The sequence below is a fragment of the Vicia villosa genome, unplaced genomic scaffold (genome assembly GCF_029867415.1).
Source record: "Vicia villosa cultivar HV-30 ecotype Madison, WI unplaced genomic scaffold, Vvil1.0 ctg.001801F_1_1, whole genome shotgun sequence".
Taxonomy (NCBI): Eukaryota; Viridiplantae; Streptophyta; class Magnoliopsida; order Fabales; family Fabaceae; genus Vicia; species Vicia villosa.
In genome coordinates this window covers 278,226-301,160 of record NW_026705734.1, presented here as the reverse complement: position 1 = coordinate 301,160, position 22,935 = coordinate 278,226, and the positions used below count along the sequence as shown (strand labels likewise).

General features: G+C 32.7%; 2 protein-coding genes across 3 annotated transcripts; one reads left to right on the top strand and one right to left on the bottom strand.

Moving 5' to 3' along the window:
* Window positions 1-6,780: 6,780 nt before the first annotated feature.
* LOC131636653 (proline-rich receptor-like protein kinase PERK1) lies at window positions 6,781-10,666 on the top strand. Its single transcript, XM_058907261.1, has 8 exons — window positions 6,781-7,546; window positions 8,131-8,673; window positions 8,790-8,876; window positions 8,964-9,034; window positions 9,169-9,245; window positions 9,487-9,634; window positions 9,734-9,895; window positions 9,980-10,666. Exons 1-8 carry the CDS (start codon window positions 6,964-6,966, stop codon window positions 10,292-10,294), a joined length of 1,986 nt encoding a protein of 661 aa, XP_058763244.1. The 5' UTR covers window positions 6,781-6,963; the 3' UTR covers window positions 10,295-10,666.
* Window positions 10,667-17,193: 6,527 nt separating this feature from the next.
* LOC131636684 (subtilisin-like protease SBT6.1) lies at window positions 17,194-22,394 on the bottom strand. 2 transcript variants are annotated; one of them, XM_058907302.1, is made up of 10 exons: window positions 21,677-22,394; window positions 21,336-21,464; window positions 21,102-21,254; window positions 20,728-20,844; window positions 20,265-20,449; window positions 19,909-20,172; window positions 18,619-19,690; window positions 17,870-18,364; window positions 17,719-17,779; window positions 17,194-17,548 (listed from the first exon to the last, which is right to left on the bottom strand). In XM_058907302.1, exons 1-10 carry the CDS (start codon window positions 22,187-22,189, stop codon window positions 17,457-17,459), a joined length of 3,081 nt encoding a protein of 1,026 aa, XP_058763285.1. In that variant the 5' UTR covers window positions 22,190-22,394; the 3' UTR covers window positions 17,194-17,456. The 2 variants fall into 2 exon arrangements, with proteins under 2 accessions (XP_058763285.1, XP_058763286.1); XM_058907303.1 differs by lacking the exon at window positions 21,677-22,394 and having other exon boundaries at window positions 20,728-20,854.
* Window positions 22,395-22,935: the final 541 nt, after the last annotated feature.

The following is a 22,935-nucleotide window of genomic DNA, read 5'->3' as shown; positions in this document are numbered from 1 at the left end:
GCAAATTCTTGTTCAGATCTTTTTATAAAAATACAAAGACAAATGGAGTTATTTTTATATCCTTCCTCTAGTAAATATATATCGAGATGATTATATTACTTGTGTCCAGACAGCCCATAGAGAAACTTGTTAAATTTGATGGAATGACTTTTTTGAAATCAAAATTATGTACATATTGTATTTGAATTTTTTTATAATTAATTTAATTAAAAATAATATATTTATTTTATATTTATTATATATATAAGAATCTACATTTATAAATTTATTGACAATTGTAATTTTCATACTTACCCTACCTCTCTTTTGTTTTGGATTGTAGAAATTTTCCTTTTATTTTTCTAATGAAGGAATAATATAAAAATGGATAGTATCATTGTTTATTAAAATAAAATAAAAATGGAGAGGTTATATTTTTCCTTTTCAATTTTTTTATTTGAATTGAAAAGAAAATGAATATTGTTCAATGTTAGTGCTTATACTTAAATCATTTTTTTCATGTAATAAAAAAAAAAGCATTAATTCTTTCATCAAATATAACTTTTTCTAAATCTACTTATGAGATTTTTAATTTCCTTTTAAATGTGACTATATACATTCATTTATTTGAATTGCTTTTACTTATATAATTTTTTAATATTAATTATTTTAACTTTGTTTTATCAAATATAAAATATCTAATCTTACTTTCTATATAATATACATATACTTTTTTAATAATAATTATTTTAACTTTGTTTTATCAAATATGAGATTTCTAATAATATTTTGTATATAACATACATATATTTTAGGAGAATACTTATATATAATTTTATAGGTGTGGTTCATAATTCTATAGGTGTGGTTCATATTTGTCTTCAATAAAAATTTAATAAATATATTTAAATATTTTTTAAGAAGTAGGAGTAAATTATACAATTGTCATATTTTCATTGAAAAAAAATATAAATCACACCTAAGAATTTGTATATAATATTTTTTATTTGATCATATTTTTATTGATATTTTGTTTGACATTGACTTTTTTTAAAATATTAATATATTTTTGAATAAAATATATTTGTGATACTATTAAATATCTTCAATTTCATTTTTACTCCTTTTAATTTTTTTTTTTAACGGATGATATTTCTAAATTTTTCATTCACTCCTTTATATTAAAATCGTCGGTAAAATTGTCGCTAACCAATAAATTGTCTCTTAAACATGTTAATTTTATTGATAAGTTCTAAAAACCGTCACTAAGTTGTAGTTGAGATTAAGTATGTGATTGAAATTTTTTCTCAAAACTATATATTAAAAAAAAGGCATTATCAATGTCCAGATATCAAAAATAGCTTGTTAATAATATTCTCAATATTTTATAATGTTTTCTGTAGCTCTTATTTTTAAATTATTTCTCAAACACATCAAAAAAAATACCAAATGATTGGATAAAAGAGAATAAAAACACATAATTATTATAAAATTATGGTCATACTATTTTCCTTAAAAGTAAAATATGGTCATAATGAAAAAAAAATGGTCATAATAACATTCCCCTTATTAAAACTTGATTTAGTAACAAATGATCTTTTACTTGGTAACCGCAGAAAATATATATAAGAGAGTTTTTATTGATTAAACCCCTTTAAATTAGATTCATTGTAATTATTTAATTTTTTAATAGGGATAAATTATTAAAGCTGTAAAAGATGGTGTATGAAATACTTATAGATAAAACAAGAATTTTAGTTGACGAAAAAAAGTGAAGAAAATACCAAAAATGAAAAGAAGACAGAAAAGAAAACCTACCGTCATAAATTAATGGACCAATGACCAAACGGACAGATAAGTAATAATATTTAAAATAAAAGTAAAAGGTGAAAAGAAATATAATTTAATGGATATGCATTGACATTATAAAATAATTTTATATTTTTATTTAATAAAAATTATTAATCTGTCATGTTTTCAATTTTTTTTATAAATAAAATAGTGATTTAATTGAATACATAGTTATGATTGGTTGACAATATAAAATTATTTTAAACGGTCAGTACATACCTATTTTTTCAAAAAAAATAACTTAAAACATATTGATAATTGGAGAAACAAAAATATAATATTTATTTTTAGAAAAGCAATTAATTTCAGTTTTGAATGAATTAAAAAGTGAAATTTAAAATTGTAGAATTATATTGGGTAGAACTTAATTATTATGCACAATAAAGACATTAGCCGTCACTTTTCTTCTTTTTCCTTCCTCTCTCTCAAAGAGGGGTGATTTAGGATCAGTTTTGATCCAAAATCACCCCTCCAAATCGTTTTTGTTTATCTATTACTTAAATAAGTGATTTTCACATCTTTTCTTTTTGTCTTTTTTGTGATTTCGTGGGTCATCGTTTGTTTTGATTTCCCATATTTCTGTGGTGTATTTTGATTTCTCGTCTTTGTGCGGGTATTTTGTTTTTTCGTTTTTGTGCGGTGTTCATTTGTTTCAGGTTGAAAGATTAGTTTCGATCTAGTGCAGATTCAATCAATGACTTTGGTGCCGTCAACGCTACAGATCCGGAAGCATGAATATTTCGGACATCTCAATACAGTCAATACATTAATATTTGTAGGCATATGCAATTTGCCGTTTTATGCTATTAACATGGATGTTGTGGATTTGTTCGCAGATTCATCCTTTTTGTTTTTGGCGATTTTGAATTTGTATTGCAACGATGTACTCTATCGATTTGAATGAATATCATTTATTTTCTGTCAAAAAAAAACTTAATTATTATACATTGTCATTATGCAAAAAAACTTTATCTAATCAATCCATCACAATTATTAATACTTACTATTAATTTAGATATAATTTAAAAACAGTCGAACATAATTTAAGATCTGACATTTTAAATAGTAAAATATTTTTATATGTAAAATACACTACATTCAAATTAAATTCTTTTATGTATATTTATAATTTTTATAAAATAGAATTAATTTTTTATTATTTTAAAATTATTAATAATATTATGAAAAAATACTAATAAAAATAAGAGAAAACTTAGATATAATTCTTCAGATGTGTTTTTACTATTTTTCAATTAAAATATGACATGGGCAAAATTTTCTCCTACACATACTTAATTATCTTCTATTTTCATTCGCTAAATAATATTTAAATGGGTCTTGCTAACCAGGGCAATGGTTAAACATTCCTAAAAAGGAAAATATTTTATAGAAAATTTAACATTTCAATTTTCGATACATTAAATACACATATTATTTACTATTTTTAAAGTCTTAACCATTGCCTTGAAAACACTGGTTAACATTTCCCTATTTAAATATACTTGTCACATAATTTAAAATTAAATTAAAATTAAAATTACACATTACATACAACTTATATCTTTAGTCAAAATCAAATAATTTAAAATCAAATTTAGAACATTTTTCTCAAATGTGAGTCCTCATATAGAAATGTCAATTTGTATTTATTAAGAAAGATCGCCCGTAAAATTTCCCTTTATAACTCAAAGATAAAAAAAAAAATTGCACGGACGAACAAAATTTCTTCAAAAGCACTTCTGAAAACAAGGATGAGGAATTTATTCCCGCTTTGCAAGTTTCCACCCACTCTTATTAGCATAAAATTTTAAAAATATATATTTTTTAAATTATATGTTCTTTTTGTCTTATAATATAATTTCTTTTATGAAAAAATTAAAATATATATTATTATGAAAATAAACAAATCAATGAAGGACAAAAAAAAGAGAATAAAGTAGTTTGTTATTATTATTATTATTTTTTTTAATTTTGAGTATCATTTCAAATACAATATAAGTCATATTTATAGGAAGTGTAACAAACGGAAAATCGAACTGAAATTTTCTGATTGACGGACATACATAATAATGTCATTTATAACATCCATTGGATGTCCATAAAGAATATTTCTCGTTAAAACTTTCTTTAAAAAATTTAATGAAGAAAAAAGAATAGTATAATATTCTTGATAAATTCATTTCTCTCCCTCAGCTGAAGGACTATCTCTTCGCCGATGAAGACCAATCTTTTGCATTAGATGTTTAAAAGTTCCACTAGGGAGTGGCTTTGTGAAAAGGCCTCCAAGATTATCATATGAACGAATTTGTTAGATGCTTATATCGTCACTCTTCTGAAGATCATGAGTGAAAAAGAACTTTGGAGAAATGTGTTTTGTTTGACCTCCTTTAATGTAACCATCTTTTAATTGAACAATGCATGTAATATTATTTTCACATGTGGTTGTTGTATTTATTTTTCCAGAAAGTCAAGCCACAAGTTTATCGTACGTGTTGAATTAGGGATCTGAAACAAACGCATTCTCGAGTTGTCTCATGTAGTGCCAAAAGTTATGCATCATTATATGAAGTTGTTGATATGGTTTGTTTCACAGATATCCAAGGAATAGTCGTTCCGCCACGTGTAAACAAATAAGCTCTCTTTGATCTACCATTATAAGAATCCGACGATTAACCTGCATATGCATAACTTGTTAATTCGAATTTGGATTATTTGAAATAAAACAAATCCTTGTCCATTGTACCTCTAAGATAACGAAGTATATGTCTGACTCTGTTCCAATGTCTTCGTGTAGGCGGAGAATTATATCTTGCTAATAGATTGACAACAAATGATATATCAGAACGTGTATAGTTAGCAAGGTGCATCAGTGCTCCAATCGTAATGAGATATGGTATTTCAGGACCAAGTAATTTTTCATCTTTTTCTCGAGGTATAAAGGGATCATGTTGTACAAATATTCTATTATCCGAATGCTCGATTTGTATATTTAGACATAAATTTGTTTTTCGTAGGTCCTTGAATTCGAACTCTTTCTTTAAGCAATTTATATTTTTTGGAAGCTCTTTAGGAATTCAAATAATATTTATGTCATTCACATAGACAATTATTGTTTAGATCTTTTTATAAAAATACAAAGACAAATGGAGTTATTTGTATATCTTTCCTCTAGTAAATATATACCGAGCTGATTATATAACATGTACATGCGTCCAGTTTATTTAAGCCCATAGAGAGACTTGTTAAATTTGATGGAATGACTTTCTCGAAATTCAAAATTATGTACATCTTGCATTTTAATTATTTTATAATTATTATAATTAAGAATAATATATTTATTATATTTATAAGAATCCACAACAAGTTGACAATTGTAATTTTCATACTTGTAATACCTTACCTCTCTTTCATTTTGGGTTGTAGAAATTTTTCGTTTGTTTTTTTAATAAAGTGTCCTTTATACTTTTTTTAATAGTATCATTGTTTATTAAAATAAAATAAAATAAAATGGAGAGGTTATATTTTTTCTTTTCAATTTTTTTATTTGAATTGAAAAGGAAATGAATATTGTTCAATGTTAGTGCTTATACTTAAAACATTTTTTTATGTAATAAAAAAAACATTAATTCTTTCATCAGATATAACTTTTTCTAAATCTACTTGTGAGATTTTTAATTTTTCCTTTTAAATGTGACTATATACATTCATTTATTTGAATTGCTTTTACTTATATAATTTTTTAATGTTAATTATTTTAACTTTGTTTTATCAAATATGAAATATCTAATTTTACTTTCTATATAATGTACATATATTTTTTTAATATAAATTATTTTAACTTTGTTTTATCAAATATGAAACTTCTAATATTACTTTCTATATAATATACATATACTTTTTAGGAGAATATTTAGATATAATTTCATAAGTGTGGTTCATACTTTTCTTCAATAAAAATATGATAAATATATTTAAATATTCTGTAAAGAGTAAAAATAGGAGAATATTACATATATGCAAGAGTAAATTATATGTCACGTTTTCATAAGAAAAAATATAAATCACACCTAAGAAATTGAATATAATATTTTTTTATTTGAACATATTTTTATTGATATATTGTTTGACATTGACTTTTTTTTAAGGATATTTATATATTTTTGAATAAAATACATTTGTGGTCCTACTAAATATATTTAATTTCGTTTTTTACTCCTTTAAATTTTTTTTTTGAAGAATGGTATTTCTAATTTTTCATTCACTTTTGATCCCTTATACTATAATTGTCGCTAATTTAGTTGCTATGTCTCTAAAATCGTCGCTAATTTTATTGCTAAGTTCTAAAAATTGTCGCTAAGCTGTAAGAGTGACTAAAAATGTGATTTAAATATTTTCCTAAAACTATATATTAAAAAAAAGGCATTATCAATTCAGATATCAAAAATAGCTTGTTAATAATATTCTCAAATTTTTATAATGTTTTCTGTAGCTCTTATTTTTAATTTATATCTCAAACACACCAAAAAAATACCAAATGATTGGATAAAAGAGAATAAAAACACATAATTATTATAAAATTATGGTCATACTATTTTCCTTAAAAGTAAAATATGATCATAATGAAAAAAAAATGGTCATAATAACATTCCCCTTATTAAAACTTGATTTAGTAACAAATGATCTTTTACTTGGTAACCGCAGAAAATTATAAATTCTTTTTTACTAGAAAAAATCCATTTCATTTAATATTATAAAACAATTAAATGATTTTAAAACCAAATCTTAAAAAATAATTAACTATAAATTAGACCGTGGTGAATTCGTGTGGGTCCATCTTTCCAGCATTGTCCTCTCTGGTTGGCTAATCTCAACCAATTAGGTAAATACTTCAAAAAATTAAATATAAAATAAATAATAAATAAAAAAAGATTCATTCAGACACAACACAAAACAGAACACAGAGAAAAAGAGTAACACTCAGAAACAGCTTCATAAGACAGAATTTCAAGCTTCACTTCTAAAACGCTTTCTTCTTTCTCTTATTTTTTTCAACCATCTCTCTCTCTCTCTCTAGAAACTATCTCTCTCTCTCTCTCTCTCTAACTTTTTTGAGCGAGAAACACATTTTCTGCAATGTCGACGGCTCCGGCACCATCTTCGCCGCCGTCGGGAAACGCCACGGCACCTCCTCCGTCGACCCCAGCCGCACCTCCTCCGGCTACACCTTCTGCACCACCACCTTCCAACCCACCTCCGGCAACTCCTTCATCACCTCCTCCGGCGACACCATCAGCACCTCCGCCGGCGACTCCTTCATCACCACCTCCTCCGAAGACTCCCTCAGCACCTCCTCCAGCAACTCCTTCAACTCCACAACCCACACCTGCAGCACCGTCGACTTCCCCGCCGGCGCCAACCACGCCGTCACCTCCTGAAGGTGGAAACACTCCTCCGAGTCCACCTTCACGAGGCTCCCCGCCTCCTCCGAGAGGCTCTGATCAAAGCCCTACACCGCCTTCCACCAAAACTCCGCCGTCGCCACCTTCATCGTCGTCAAGTTTGAGTACGGGTGTAGTCGTCGGAATCGCCGTGGGCGCGGTGGCGATTCTTGTGGTGTTTAGTATTCTTTGCATTTGCTGTAGGAAGAAAAAGAGAAGACGCGATGAAGAATACTATGGTCAGCAGCATCAGCAACCACCACCTCAGGCACCCAAATGTGAGAATTTTACTTTTTCTAACTCTAGGGTTCTTCATTTTCTTACTTTTTTGACACTGATTTTGAAAATGGTGGTAAAAAATTTAGTTTTTGTGAGTTTTCTTGCTTGATCTGATCACTCACCACGTGTATGATATTTTGTCTCTATGAGAGATTCCAGTTTTTAAAATTCTTGTGCATGCCTTTATTAACATGAGTTGGTCCTAGTTGAAGGGACTTGGATCCTTTAAGCAAGAGGTTAGGGTTTAAATCACAATACTCGCGAATAGAACAGATTATATTAGGAGAGGTCTCCATTGTGCTCGATAAAATCTCGAGGGATCCATCTTCTCGGTTGCGCGCGTGGAGGATTTCTTGGGTTTGTGAAAAATATAGGAGATATTTCTTGCAATTGGTTTAGTGTGAATTATGTTACTCTATTGATTGGACAATACCAATGCACTTTTAATTCATTCTTAGATAATGAATTTTGCTCTAATTTTTTAAAGAAATTTGTGTTTTTGGTGATGTTGAAAGATATTGGTATTCAAAAGAGTGCGTGATAATTGTTCATTTGATGCTGATTTCTTCACTCCATTCTGCAGTTGAACCTTATGGTGGTCCTCCAAATCAGTGGCAACATAATGCTCACCCTCCTTCAGATCATGTAGCCTCAATGAAGCCACCACCACCTCCTGCTCCGATTCCATCGCGACCGCCGTCTCATGTTGCTCCGCCGCCTCCTCCTCCTCTAATGAGCAGCAGTGGTGGTACCGGCTCAAATTATTCAGGCGGTGAACTACTTCCACCTCCGTCTCCAGGCCTTGCATTTAGCACTGCAAAGAGCACGTTTACGTATGAGGAGTTGGCACGTGCAACGGATGGCTTCTCTGATGCTAACCTCCTTGGACAAGGTGGATTTGGATATGTTCATAGAGGTATTCTCCCTAATGGTAAAGAGGTTGCTGTTAAGCAGCTAAAAGCTGGAAGTGGACAAGGAGAACGCGAATTTCAAGCTGAAGTTGAGATTATTAGCCGTGTTCATCATAAACATCTTGTTTCTCTTGTTGGATACTGCAGCACCGGGTTTCAGAGGCTACTTGTTTATGAGTTTGTTCCCAACAATACATTGGAATTCCATTTACATGGTACATTTTGTTTTTATCTCATTCTTTTGTGTAGCACAATGCTTTTGCTAGAAGTGTTCTTTATTCTTATGGTTCTAGAAGTGTTGTTAATTCTTATGGTTTTTTTTGAACGGCAGGAAATGGACGACCAACAATGGATTGGGCAACAAGACTGCGAATTGCTTTAGGATCTGCAAAAGGACTTGCTTATCTTCATGAAGATTGTATGTTCTATACTTTTGACTATTATTTTTTCAGCAAAGCTAGTTTTTGTCAAACTCAATGATTATTGTAATTTTCTGTTTGTCTAGGTCATCCTAAGATCATTCATCGTGATATTAAAGCTGCTAATATCCTTCTCGATTTTAAGTTTGAAGCAAAGGTATGTTCTTTTATGTTTCTTCCTTGCGGCAGTGGTGATGCACCATTTAAAATGTTCTAAGAAGTTGTGCGCATGAATCGGTTAATATAAAATGTGGATTTTACTTTAATTTAGTGTCAAATATCTGTTTACAGGTTGCAGATTTTGGTCTTGCAAAGATTGCTTCTGATCTCAACACTCATGTTTCTACTCGAGTGATGGGAACTTTTGGGTATGAATAAATTTATTCCCTTCCTCTCAAAATTTGGATATTGCAATGAAATGTACTTTGTAATCTGCTATTTTTTATGGTGGATTGAGTTAATGCATTAAAGGGCATGAAATGTGTCATATGGTGCTTTAGAACTGCGTTAACCAATCAAATTGTTGTTGAAATTGGTTGTTTAATTTGTGTCAAAATATCATTTTTGATATATTTAACTCATGAATTATCAACTGCTGCTTGCTTACAGGTATCTGGCTCCAGAATATGCAGCGAGTGGAAAACTTACTGACAAATCAGATGTTTTCTCTTATGGAGTCATGCTCCTTGAGCTATTAACTGGACGTCGACCGGTTGATAAAAATCAGACTTACATGGATGATAGTTTGGTAGAATGGGTAAGTCTTACGTTACCATCCTCCTCTTTTCTCGAGGGCTAAATAAAGAGTTTTCTGTTTAATTTTTCTAACTATATTCATCTTTCATCGTCATCACAGGCTAGGCCTTTGCTTATGCGTGCTTTAGAAGAAAATAATTTAGATTCTCTGATTGATCCAAGGCTTCAGAATGAATTTGACCCTAGTGAGATGACTCGTATGGTAGCATGCGCTGCAGCTTGCACACGCCACTCAGCAAAGCGTCGACCAAGGATGAGCCAGGTAAATTTCGTTTTGCTGCTATTATAATATCTAACCTAGTTCGTACTTTCCATTTTTTGAGTCTAATAATGGAACAAACTGTAGGTTGTGCGCGCCTTAGAAGGAGACGTGTCACTAGCAGATCTTAACGAAGGAGTACGACCTGGACACAGCAGTGTCTACAGTTCTCATGAAAGCTCAGATTATGATACTCAACAATACAAAGAAGACATGATAAAGTTCAGAAAAATGGCATTAGGAACTCAGGAGTATGCCGCAAGCAGCGAGTACAGTGCAGCTACAAGTGAATATGGCTTAAACCCGTCTGGCTCAAGCAGCGAAAACCAAAGCCGCCAGACAACAAGAGAAATGGAATTAAGAAAGATGAAGAACAGTCAAGGATTCAGTGGAAGTTCATGAGCCTTGACACAATTGTTTGCTACTATTTTTTATCTTGTATAAAAAAAAATCTCTGTCCTCGATTTTCGACTTGGATTGTGTATACACACTCAGCCACATCTGGATTGCTCATTTTTTATTGGACGATTCAGATTCAAAAAAAAATATTAAGCTTGAATTTGGATAGTCTGGTCTTCGAACGGTCCAAATGTAGCTGACTGCACACGACACGACCCAGATCCCTTGATTTTCATCTATGGCACAGTTGAATTTTTCTTGACTGACATGTTTGGATTGACTTACCAATTATTGTTACTATTTTTTCACAAAAATGTTTCACATATTTTCATTGTATTTATCAAGGTATACAACAAATAACCGTTGATTCTTTCATTATTTATCTTAAAGGTTGGAAATGTATTGCATCATTATCAACCTTGTTTTCCATGTTGCTCTTGTGTCAATTTGATGGTAGTTGGAAATAGGTTTGCTTGGTTTTGTTCATATATTGATATCTAAGTTTTTCTTTAGACCTTTACTTGTTTGTGAGTGAATCTATCTCCACAACAAATTTCTGATTTCTTACCTAATTGAGATAGGGAGTAGTTGCACTCAGAAGATTATATTTGGAAGTGTGTTGGAATGCAACTGTGTTCCTTGCATATGCTTCTATTAGTTTTTTTTTCATGTAAAGTAAAAGCAACTTGCTAGATACTCAAAATATAAATCTTAGAAACCAATTTTGACCAACTAAGATATTCAAACTTATATCAGATTAAATTTGTTAGAAAATGTTAATTTGTTCATTCAATTTTTTTATAAGTTTAAACATAATTTTTTTTAATAGATAGTAGTAATTTTAATTTATAGATTCTTTAACTGATACCATGTGCATGTGTGGCTGCTTGTAAAGAGAATATTGAATATTGAATGACAGGCAGATATGAAAAAGCTGTAGCTTTTGGACAGACACTACACAAAGGATATTTGTCACATGCGTTGAATCATTAAAAGTAAGACAGCTACTAATTAATTCATCCATTCCATTTGGTGAAACAACAAAAGATGGAAATGGTCATTGTCCAATAGAGTGCAAGTCAAATTAGTTCAAATTTTAAAAGAAAATAAATTAATATTTTAAGTATTATTAACGTGAGTTCCACTTGGAAAAAAAATGCTATCTTTAAATATGTAATTAGAATTTTCAATGTGTTTATAGAGAACATTAGTTGGAAAGATCAACTCTTAGCGTCACTTAATCAATTTTTGGTCGATGTTGCACTGAATATAAACTAAAAGTCAGGGTGATCACTTAATTAGGCAACAAGTTTTTTCACTTGTTAGAAGAATAATAGCATGTTTGGATTGACTTTTGAAAGACTTAAAATTAATTTTACAGGTGTAGAATTGATTCTGGGTGATTTTGAGGTGTTTGTTTTATCAAAAGTAGAATTGATTCTGCTTCCATAATTAATTCTACTTGAAGTTAGAATTTGTAGCTTCTACCTTTAGAATTGATTATGGGTGATTTTTAGACTAAAATTTATTGTTCAACTCACTTTTACGTAAATCTATCTAAACATAAATCAATTCTCCCAAACTCAATTCTGTTAAAATCAATTCTACCAAACTCAATTCTGCTAGAATCAATTTCGCTCACCGTCAATCCAAACATACCGTAAAACAATGAGATTTTCTCTCTCATTTACTATTTTGCATTGCTGAAGGTGCTTCGAGTAAGCAATTAACAAATATGGTTCAACAAAGACAAATTACACGTATTACTGCCACATGACTTCATTCTTGAGAAATTTGGAGGACGCCCTTATGACACTTCATTACTGCCACATGACTTCATCTCCCGTTTGCCACATGTTGTTTCCTCGGAAGCCTCACAAGTCCATGTTGATGCACTTGATGCCAATGTTGTCGTTCATGAGGGATTTGGAGGAGGCTCTTATGACACTTCACTACTGTCATTATATGCAAACCATGCTGCCAGGCATGTCTGAGTCAAATGGATGTGCATGATAGATAAGTAATGATGAAATCCACTCCTAACAAGCATTGTCACAATTAACACTAACATCTCCAACTTTATTTTATGTTATTTATTCCATTATTTACATTTTCGCGTCACAACAAACACAGCTATTTTCTTACTTAAGATAATAAATATATGTTACCTTGTATTTAAAATCACTGGTCTTTGTGGATACGATAATTGTAAAACTTACTTTTACTACTAACGCAACATTGGGTCAGGCCTGAAGTATTCAGATCTGGTTGAGCGATCATGCGCCGATTCGGGTATCTACAGGTTGTTCAGAGAGATTCATCTATGTCTGCTCCTCCAAATATTGTCTGCAAAGATGTAGATGCGATGTATGATGATTTCTATAATCATCTTGTACTAGCTGAAACGCGAAGTATGACAACTCCCCACCAATTGAGTAGTTCATTTGGCTACACCCAATACTATTTTAGAGTGACACATATTTACATGACACCAAAAGCTCGTAGAGATCTACCTAGGTCAACTCATCAGGAGATATTATAGAAGGGACATGCTAGGATAGATCATGTCATTGATTTTTTACTTGCATGTCGTCGTATTATGGATATTGTGTGTGTGTGTGTGTGTGTGTGTGTGTGTGTGTGAGAGAGAGAGAGAGAGAGAGAGAGAGAGAGAGAGAGAGAGAGAGAGAGAGAGAGAGTGAGTTTTCAAAAGGCACTTTTGGAAGGGCCATAGTAGATTTCATTCTATTCGAGGCACAAACGACTTTGCAGTACATGAGACAGAGAAGGAATAGGGGGCTAGATATACTCAATAATATTTGTATTAAGAATAATATTATGGTTTGTAATTTGTCATTTTGATAGTATTATGGATTCTAACATATGACATTTATTATGGATAATGTTATGGTTTGTACTTTGTCATTTTGATGGTATTATGGATTCTAGATTGATTCTAACATATGATATTTATCATGGATAATGTAATGGTCCGTACTTTGTCATTTTAAAAGTATTATGGATTCTAGATTGATTCTAACATATGATATTTATTATGGATAATGTCATGGTTTGTACATGGATTCTAGATTGATTCTAATATATAGCATTTTAATCATATTACTTCATTATATGGTTTAATTAGTTACAAATTTATTACATCAGTATCACTGTTTATTTACACCACCGTATTTTTTTTTTAAATATCAAATTTTATTACTTAAGAGTGTTTACGAAAGTATACCTTCCGTAAATTTTACAAAGATGTATCTCCGAATTATTTTATAATAAAATGAATACATGACTCACGAAAAAAAATAGGTTATATGTAGGATACATTCAAAAGTATACTTCCAAATTAATAAAAGACAATTTTAGATTTTTATATGGTAGCTATTCACCACTAAAGAGTAGGAAGAGCAACCCCTAAAATTTTGTTCTAACTTTAATTTGGTCACCCATTTTGTTATGACTTTAATTTGGTCACCCTCACCCAATAATGAACGGTGGAATGGCCCCTTGAATTATTCTTGTCATTGGACCTAATACCAATTCCAAAAGAAATGGCAACTAGCGGGGGTCAAAATGGGTACACTGGCCTAACAGACATTATGAGTGTCTTGAGGAACATAAGCAAAACAAAATCAAACACAAAAACCAAATGAGGTTGAGTCTTACAGATCCCACACTTAAACTTTCATTTGTAAACTTATTCTAAACTATATTGCCTGAATTCACAGTTACTGCCATCATTTTCTTAACTGCAAATAAACTACTTCATTAGCACTTACAAACCTTGATTTACCAATTAACATGAACATTTGAGAATACATTATTTCATCATCAGAAAATTTGTGCCTTTCAAAAGCATCCATGACAGCAAAAATGTTACATCTCTATAGATAAGGTAAAAAAAAAAAACAACTTATTTGGCTATCTTCCTACAGTGATGCTGGTGAAACAACAAATTTGTAACTATGCTAATGCTACAGGAGGATTTCTTTGGAGGTAAGGATCTATAATTACATTAATGTTGATACTGGACTATAAATTGGTCAATCTACCGGTGCTTGATGATCCTTTCCTTCTTCGACGTCTCTTTTGCCGAATGCGCCAAAAACTCAATGCTATAATACCTGTCAGAATAGAAAGAAATAATGAAACAAAGTGATAGCATAGATATACATCTTAAAATTTGAATGAGTCTAACTAATAACTATGAACCATTGACACAAACATGAACACCAAACAACCTGATATTAACAATGACATGGACACAAGAAAATAATTTGAAAAAATAGAATAATTTAACATAACCACGTGTGTCGGTGTCATGTGGGTATCAAACATGACACCTGTTGGACAAAGAACATGTCTTCAATCTAAAATGTCGGTGCTACATATGGTCGACCGCAACCCTACAAAATTAACTTGTAAGATAAGAGTTTTTGCCCACTTAAAACTCATTTTCAGGTCATATCCCATCCAATCATGGAATCTTAGTACACCCCTCACGCTTTAGACTTAAAATTAATTTTAGAGGTGTAGAATTGATTCTGGGTGATTTTGAGGTGTTTGTTTTATCAAAAGTAGAATTGATTCTGCTTCCATAATTAATTCTACTTGAAGTTAGAATTTGTAGCTTCTACCTTTAGAATTGATTGTGGATGATTTTTATACTAAAATTTATTGTTCAACTCACTTTTACGTAAATCTATCTAAACATAAATCAATTCTCCCAAACTCAATTCTGTTAAAATCAATTCTACCAAACTCAATTCTGCTAGAATCAATTTCGCTCACTGCCAATCCAAACATACCGTAAAACAATGCGATTTTCTCTCTCATTTACTATTTTGCATTGCTGAAGGTGCTTCGAGTAAGCAATTAACAAATATGGTTCAACAAAGACAAATTACATGTATTACTGCCACATGACTTCATTCTTGAGAAATTTGGAGGACGCCCTTATGACACTTCATTACTGCCACATGACTTCATCTCCCGTTTGCCACATGTTGTTTCCTCGGAAGCCCCACAAGTCCATGTTGATGCACTTGATGCCAATGTTGTCGTTCATGAGGGATTTGGAGGAGGCTCTTATGACACTTCACTACTGTCATTATATGCAAACCATGCTGCTAGGCATGTGTGAGTCAAATGGATGTGCATGATAGATAAGTAATGATGAAATCCACTCCTAACAAGCATTGTCACATTTAACACTAACATCTCCAACTTTATTTTATGTTATTTATTCCATTATTTACATTTTCGCGTCACAACAAACACAACTATTTTCTTACTTAAGATAATAAATATATGTTACCTTGTATTTAAAATCACTGGTCTTTGTGGATACGATAATTGTAAAACTTACTTTTACTACTAACGCAACATTGGGTCAGGCCTGAAGTATTCAGATCTGCTTGAGCGATCATGCGCCGGTTCGGGTATCTACAGGTTGTTCAGAGAGATTCATCTATGTTTGCTCCTCCAAATATTGTCTGCAAAGATGTAGATGCGATGCATGATGATTTCTATAATCATCTTGTACTAGCTGAAACGCGAAGTATGACAATCCCCACCAATTGAGTAGTTCATTTGGCTACACCCAATACTATTTTAGAGTGACACATATTTACATGACACCAAAAGCTCGTAGAGATCTACCTAGGTCAACTCATCAGGAGATATTATAGAAGGGACATGCTAGGATAGATCATGTCATTGATTTTTTACTTGCATGTCGTCGTATTATGGATATTGTGTGTGTGTGTGTGTGTGTGAGAGAGAGAGAGAGAGAGAGAGAGAGAGAGAGAGAGAGTTTTCAAAAGGCACTTTTGGAAGGGCCACAGTAGATTTCATTCTATTCGAGGCACAAACGACTTTGCAGTACATGAGACAGAGAAGGAATAGGGGGCTAGATATACTCAATAATATTTGTATTAAGAATGATATTATGGTTTGTAATTTGTCATTTTGATAGTATTATGGATTCTAACATATGACATTTATTATGGATAATGTTATGGTTTGTACTTTGTCATTTTGATGGTATTATGGATTCTAGATTGATTCTAACATATGATATTTATCATGGATAATGTAATGGTCCGTACTTTGTCATTTTAAAAGTATTATGGATTCTAGATTGATTCTAACATATGATATTTATTATGGATAATGTCATGGTTTGTACATGGATTCTAGATTGATTCTAATATATAGCATTTTAATCATATTACTTCATTATATGGTTTAATTAGTTACAAATTTATTACATCAGTATCACTGTTTATTTACACCACCGTATTTTTTTTTTTTAAATATCAAATTTTATTACTTAAGAGTGTTTACGAAAGTATACCTTCCGTAAATTTTACAAAGATGTATCTCCGAACTATTTTATAATAAAATGAATACATGACTCACGAAAAAAAATAGGTTATATATAGGATACATTCAAAAGTATACTTCCAAATTAATAAAAGACAATTTTAGATTTTTATATGGTAGCTATTCACCACTAAAGAGTAGGAAGAGCAACCCCTAAAATTTTGTTCTAACTTTAATTTGGTCACCCATTTTGTTATGACTTTAATTTGGTCACCCTCACCCAATAATGAACGGTGGAATGGCCCCTTGAATTATTCTTGTCATTGGACCTAATACCAATTCCAAAAGAAATGGCAACTAGCTGTGGTCAAAATGGTTACACTGGCCTAACAGACATTTTGAGTGTCTTGAGGAACATAAGCAAAACAAAATCAAACACAAACCAAATGAGGTTGAGTCTAACAGATCCCACACTTAAATTTTCATTTGCAAACTTATTCTAAACTATATTGCCTGAATTCAGTTACTGCCATCATTTTCTTAACTGCAAATAAACTACTTCATTAGCACTTACAAACCTTGATTTACCAATTAACATGACCATTTTGAGAATACATTATTTCATCATCAGAAAATTTGTGCCTTTCAAAAGCATCCATGACAGCAAAAATGTTACATCTCTATAGGTAAGGTTAAAAAAAAAGCAACTTATTTGGCTATCTTCCTACAGTGATGCTGATGAAACAACAAATTTGTAACTATGCTAATGCTACAGGGGGATTTCTTTGGAGGCAAGGATCTATAATTACATTAATGTTGATTTGGACTATAAATTGGTCAATCTACCAGTGCTTGATGATCCTTTCCTTCTTCGACGTCTCTTTTGCCGAATGCGCCAAAAACTCAATGCTATAATACCTATCAGAATAGAAAGAAATGATGAAACAAAGTGATAGCATAGATATACATCTTAAAATTTGAATGAGTCTAACTGATAGCCTCGTTTTTCAGGCCATCTCTCGGTAGGAATCTTAACAATAAATATACTAGTCGAAAAAATTGGATGGCAAAGTTAAGTGGTCACTAACCAGTTACTGCAACAACAGCAGGAATAAGCCAGTGAGTACCAACTAGCATAGGTGCATCAGGCTGCAAGAAAGATAAGAGTTCGGTAAATCAGCAATATGCAGCATCTGAAATTTCTAGAAAACCAGCTCAACAACGGTTTCAGTTTCTTACCTCATCTCCATAGAATAGGCCCAAATATCTATTCCCAAGAGAGTCATCCTTACTTCTCAAATTTACCTTTCGCGTAAGGTAAGAAGTATCAAAGGTTGAATTGAAACCATTACCCAGATCAATGACAGGATAACCAGGCAGTCTTCTGTTTCTTCCTCGGACTTGCAAACTGTAGCCCTTGGTTCCCCATATTTCGAACCTTGAGTCGGTCCTGCAGAACAATTCCTTCCCCACAACAGCTGAATATGATGAAAAATTTACATCGGTTCTGCGAGATGGTAACTGATTGTCGTCTTCATACAAGGGAGCGTCTTGTTTGTTTGAACTAGAGAAAAGCACTGGATCTCTAACATTCTCGCTGGTAAAATCTAACATTTTCCTCAGAAGCGTAAAACAGTTGGTCACCATATGGCTACTATCTAAACAGTTGGAGTCACCATACACGCCAATGCGACCTTCCCCCATCACCGTAAGACCAAGAATCGGAGAATCCGCCTGTTTCACCAAGAGAGGCCAAAACTTTAAAAACAAAAAAAGAAGGTATTTTGACACATATTTAACAACAATTTGGATAGTTAACGCCGTTCAAATATGTGATTAGTTACCTTCAGTGGATGTTTCATGAGTATAATAAGGTTTCACAATTCATTAACCATCCCCTGAACATAATTAACCATCCACTGAACATAATTAACCATCCACTGAACATAATTAACCATAGTGAAGAAATAGAAGATGTCGTCTCACACCTTGGTGGTGCTAGAAGTAAGCAACACATTCTGAGTGGCTCCACTTTCTGAACTATCCGAGAAAGGGAAGCTATGTACATAACCACCCCTTGGAAACCTTACTATGTCTGTTCCAGATGCGTATCGATTCTCCTCACCGAAAAGTGAAAAATCACCGCTCAGAATCTTATCTCCAAAGGCAATTCCAAATGGAGCTAAAAGATCATTAAGTGCAGGATTATTAGCACCTCCAGTGACAGGGGTCCACCAACTCCGGGTATTATCATCAAAGAATCTCATCTTTACCATGGTATCTACATTGTACCACTCAGCAAAGACAGCTAATCCCAATCCAGTATTTATAACATCGTCTCTCAACTTTTCAATCTCCTCTGCAAAGTACTCTTCTTCAAGATCCACCAAGAGAAGTGTTCCATATTGTCGAGCATCAAAGCACGTAAGAGGAGAACCGAGTGTTTCAATATAGTAACCAGCATCTCGTAACATGTTGTACATTATATGAAAATTTGTATGTAGATGATCCCCATGCCAGTCAAGAATGTCATTACGAACATCCAAAGAATCTCTGGGAATATAACCTGGGGGGTATTTGATATTGTGAAACTGATCCCACAAAATTCGTTTTGCTCGTGGCGGTGTTGGCACCACTTTTAACTTCAATTGAAGTACACAAGTGCTTATTCGAGGGTGCTTCTCGCCTTGAGCTGGCGGGCTGGAAACCCTAAGAGTCACATTACCTTCAATGTTACCAGAAAATTGTGCACCTTCTTCCTTGATTTGCATATGAATAGCCAAATAACCAGTCCAAGGCCAGATGACTTCAGAATATGTAAAATGAAGGCTTAAAAGATTCCCTACTTCTTTAAAAGGATGCCATATTGGTGGACTTTCGACGTAGCCAATAACCCCCATTCCATTTAAAATGCTGGCATTGAAGATGACAGGCATGGCACCTGCATAGAGTGGCTGACGACAAAAGGGCCATGCATAAGGACAATCCGTGTAATCAAGAACACTGGGAAAAATGCTTGCTCTAGGTTTGTAGCTCTTAAGAATCTCATATGATTCTAACCTGAAAATTGCATTACCAAACAAGAAAACATGATGATTAGAGAATGGTTAAATAGAGACAATTTTGAAAATTTTCCAAATGTACAAGAACCTTGCAGATTGGTTTAAGAATCTAATTTGATTAAGAAAATTTTCAATAATAATAGATATTGTCATATTAATATGATATGTTTAAAAGTAAAAACAAAACAAATTGGAGCGCTAAATACAAAAACCTACAGATCAACTCTGCCAGCGCCCTGTTCGTACATGTTAGGCCCAGCAAGCTTCGCAGCACCCTCGACCAATGCTTGTTTCATGCTTGCTGGGTTTAAGATATTTTTGCGATCAGGTTCAGGAATGACACTGACAAGCAAACATACAACACCAGCAACTACAGGACTTGCAACACTGGTTCCTGATAAACTTTTACAGCCCGAACTAATCTTTGATCCCATTATGTCGCGTCCATATGCTACAACGTCTGGTTTCACACGGCCATAACTGCAAGGGTAAATATTTACCAGCGAGTAAGAAACAAATTTCGCAAATATATTAGAGGAATCATAAACTAACAGACGACAAATAAATGGTACCCGTGAGGAAGTTCCCATGTACTCATGCCACGTGAGGAAAAGGAGGCTATATGGTCACTATAGTCAATACCACCAACACCAATCACATCACTTTGATCTGCTGGATTATTCAAAGTTCCATAAAGTGGTCCATCGTTTCCAATTGCAGAAACCATGATTATGTTATTGGCTGTTATCTCCCATATCTGGTTAACAAATTTGAGTCGTAAAACTATAAAAACACACTTCTATAGTTGGTGGAGGAAATAATTATCATACATGTAACAAAAACATATAAAGGCTTTTGCAATATAATGGCTAAAGTAGATGAAATACATTCTCCAGAAAATAATATAACTGTTGTCTTTAATCTTTAATACTGTAAGTGATAACCTTTTGAAGTTTTCTACCTCAAGATAAATAAGTTACAATACTCGATACTATCAAATTCCTGAGCTAGAACAAATAGGCACAAGAAGTTTACCTTTTCCACAAATGGGTGATCCAAGTAATCAGGTCCACCTATACTTAAATTGAGCACATCCATATCGGTTGCAATTGCATAGTTAAAGGCATCAAGGAACCAAGAGGTATATGACACCTGCAATAGGCTGAATGAAATCTTCTCAAAATCTTGCCAAGTATTGCAGAATACAAATATCGGAAGCAGTAGAAATTGAAGGAAAAAAATGCAACTTAATTAACATTTATAATCTGGTCAAAATGCATCTAAATTTTCCTATTAGGGCTTGCAAATGATTACTCTAATGCCGTTTCCATGGAATTAGAAAGGGTTCAATTCAACACATTTCCCCCTTCGAAAGAAATACTTCAATAATAATACCCAACAGGCATTACCTGTGCATCAGTAAACACACGAAATGCATAAATCTCTGTATCTGGTGCAAAACCAAGGCACTCGGAATCCATACCGGCAACAACACCAGCAACAAAAGTCCCATGTCCAAGATTGTCATTCAATGTATCCTCATTGGTCCAATTTGTACGCTCCTACAAAGTTCCTCAACACTCAATTCATCAACAATCAATCAACTACTACTCCCAGCATCATATCAACCAAACAAGCATTACCTTGATGTTACGGAAGTGAGGGTGATCAGCTCGAATGCCAGTATCAAATATGGCCATCTTGACCTTTGCACCAGTGTGGCCTCTAGTCCACAGTTCTTCCGCCCCAAACATGGAAGTAACTTGCGATCTCTGTTACAATGAAACACCTCAGACCATGCACATTTTAAACAATCAATAAAATTCAGACAGTCCAATTACTAGTTACCACCATAAACATTGCATAGCTTTCATATATACCAAATTCAATTCATCAAAGTCAAAATCAAAATTTTGACAAAAAAAGTTGGAATCTTTTTAGCTTCCCTAAGATAGCAATAACAAAACTCAAAACAAAAAAAGACCTGGCTCAACAAATCTCTACCCCACTTGAGTGAACCATTGCGATGGATAGAATCTTCTACATGTTCATCTGCATCACAAAACGACATCTTTGTGAAGATCTTCCCAGGGCGCTTATTCCCATTAACAAAGGAACCAGCTTTATCACTCCCATGCTTCAACAAACCCCTCTTATAGCTCACATCCAAACTCACATACTTCACCAACCCTAATTTCTTAATTTCGTCAATAAGCCCCAATTCATGAACCGAAACGAGGCCAAAATCGGTGGGGAACTTAGCTGCAGGATTATTCCGCACGATCCATTGCCACCCTTTTGATCGGAGGTTGGATTCGAGGTAAGCACGGTGGTGATCGGCGGTTTTGTATTGGGTGAATCCGATGATGTAATTTGGAGGTGGTGGTGGTGGTGGAGGAAAAGAGGGATTTAGGGTTAGGGTTTTGAAAAGGGCGATGAAGAGGAGGAAGAAGGAGAAGGTGGCGGTGGTGGTGGTGGTGGTGGCGGTGGCGGCCATGTTGGCCGGAATGGACACACAGTCAGAAAGAGAGACAGTGACAGGATCGGTTTCTTTGTTGGTTGCTACATTAGCATTTACGACATTACATTGAATTTAGGATTATGTTTGATTCCTTGCTTTGTTTCTGTTTCAATCTGATTCAGTTGTTCAATCTTCTATGTCTTTTGTTTATGGTTTGTGTCTTGTTATTTTAGAATTTTAGAAATTTAGAAATAGGAATCATGTTTGATTTAGGTTTTTATTTTATTGTTACAAAAGAGAATTGGGAATTAATTTTATTAACTAGTACTTTACCTCGTGCGATGCACGTGTTTAGGCGGGATTTTGGTCTAAAGTTGGCGTCTAAATATGTTTTCTGTTTTAATATATTAAAGATTAAAGATAACTCATAAACACTTAATTAAATACTCAATTTAGTTTCTCTAAAAAAAATATAAATGATTTTTATCATTTGATAAAAATAAATGGAAACAACTTAGTTACTACTAGTACTATTTTATTTGCAATTTGTTTGGTTGAAAAAGAAAATACCGATGGATGAAATGGAAAGCAAACGACCAATGTTAGAGGAGGAGGCACCAAACATAACTATGAAATCGGTATATAGACTATATTTTCGAAGTGTGTGAATAACTATGAATAATCAATTATCGTGCAACATGTATTTTATGTCATGAATCAACACACGACATATTTATGGTACTTATTAGTGAGGGTCTCGAGGGTGATAATATTGTGTGATG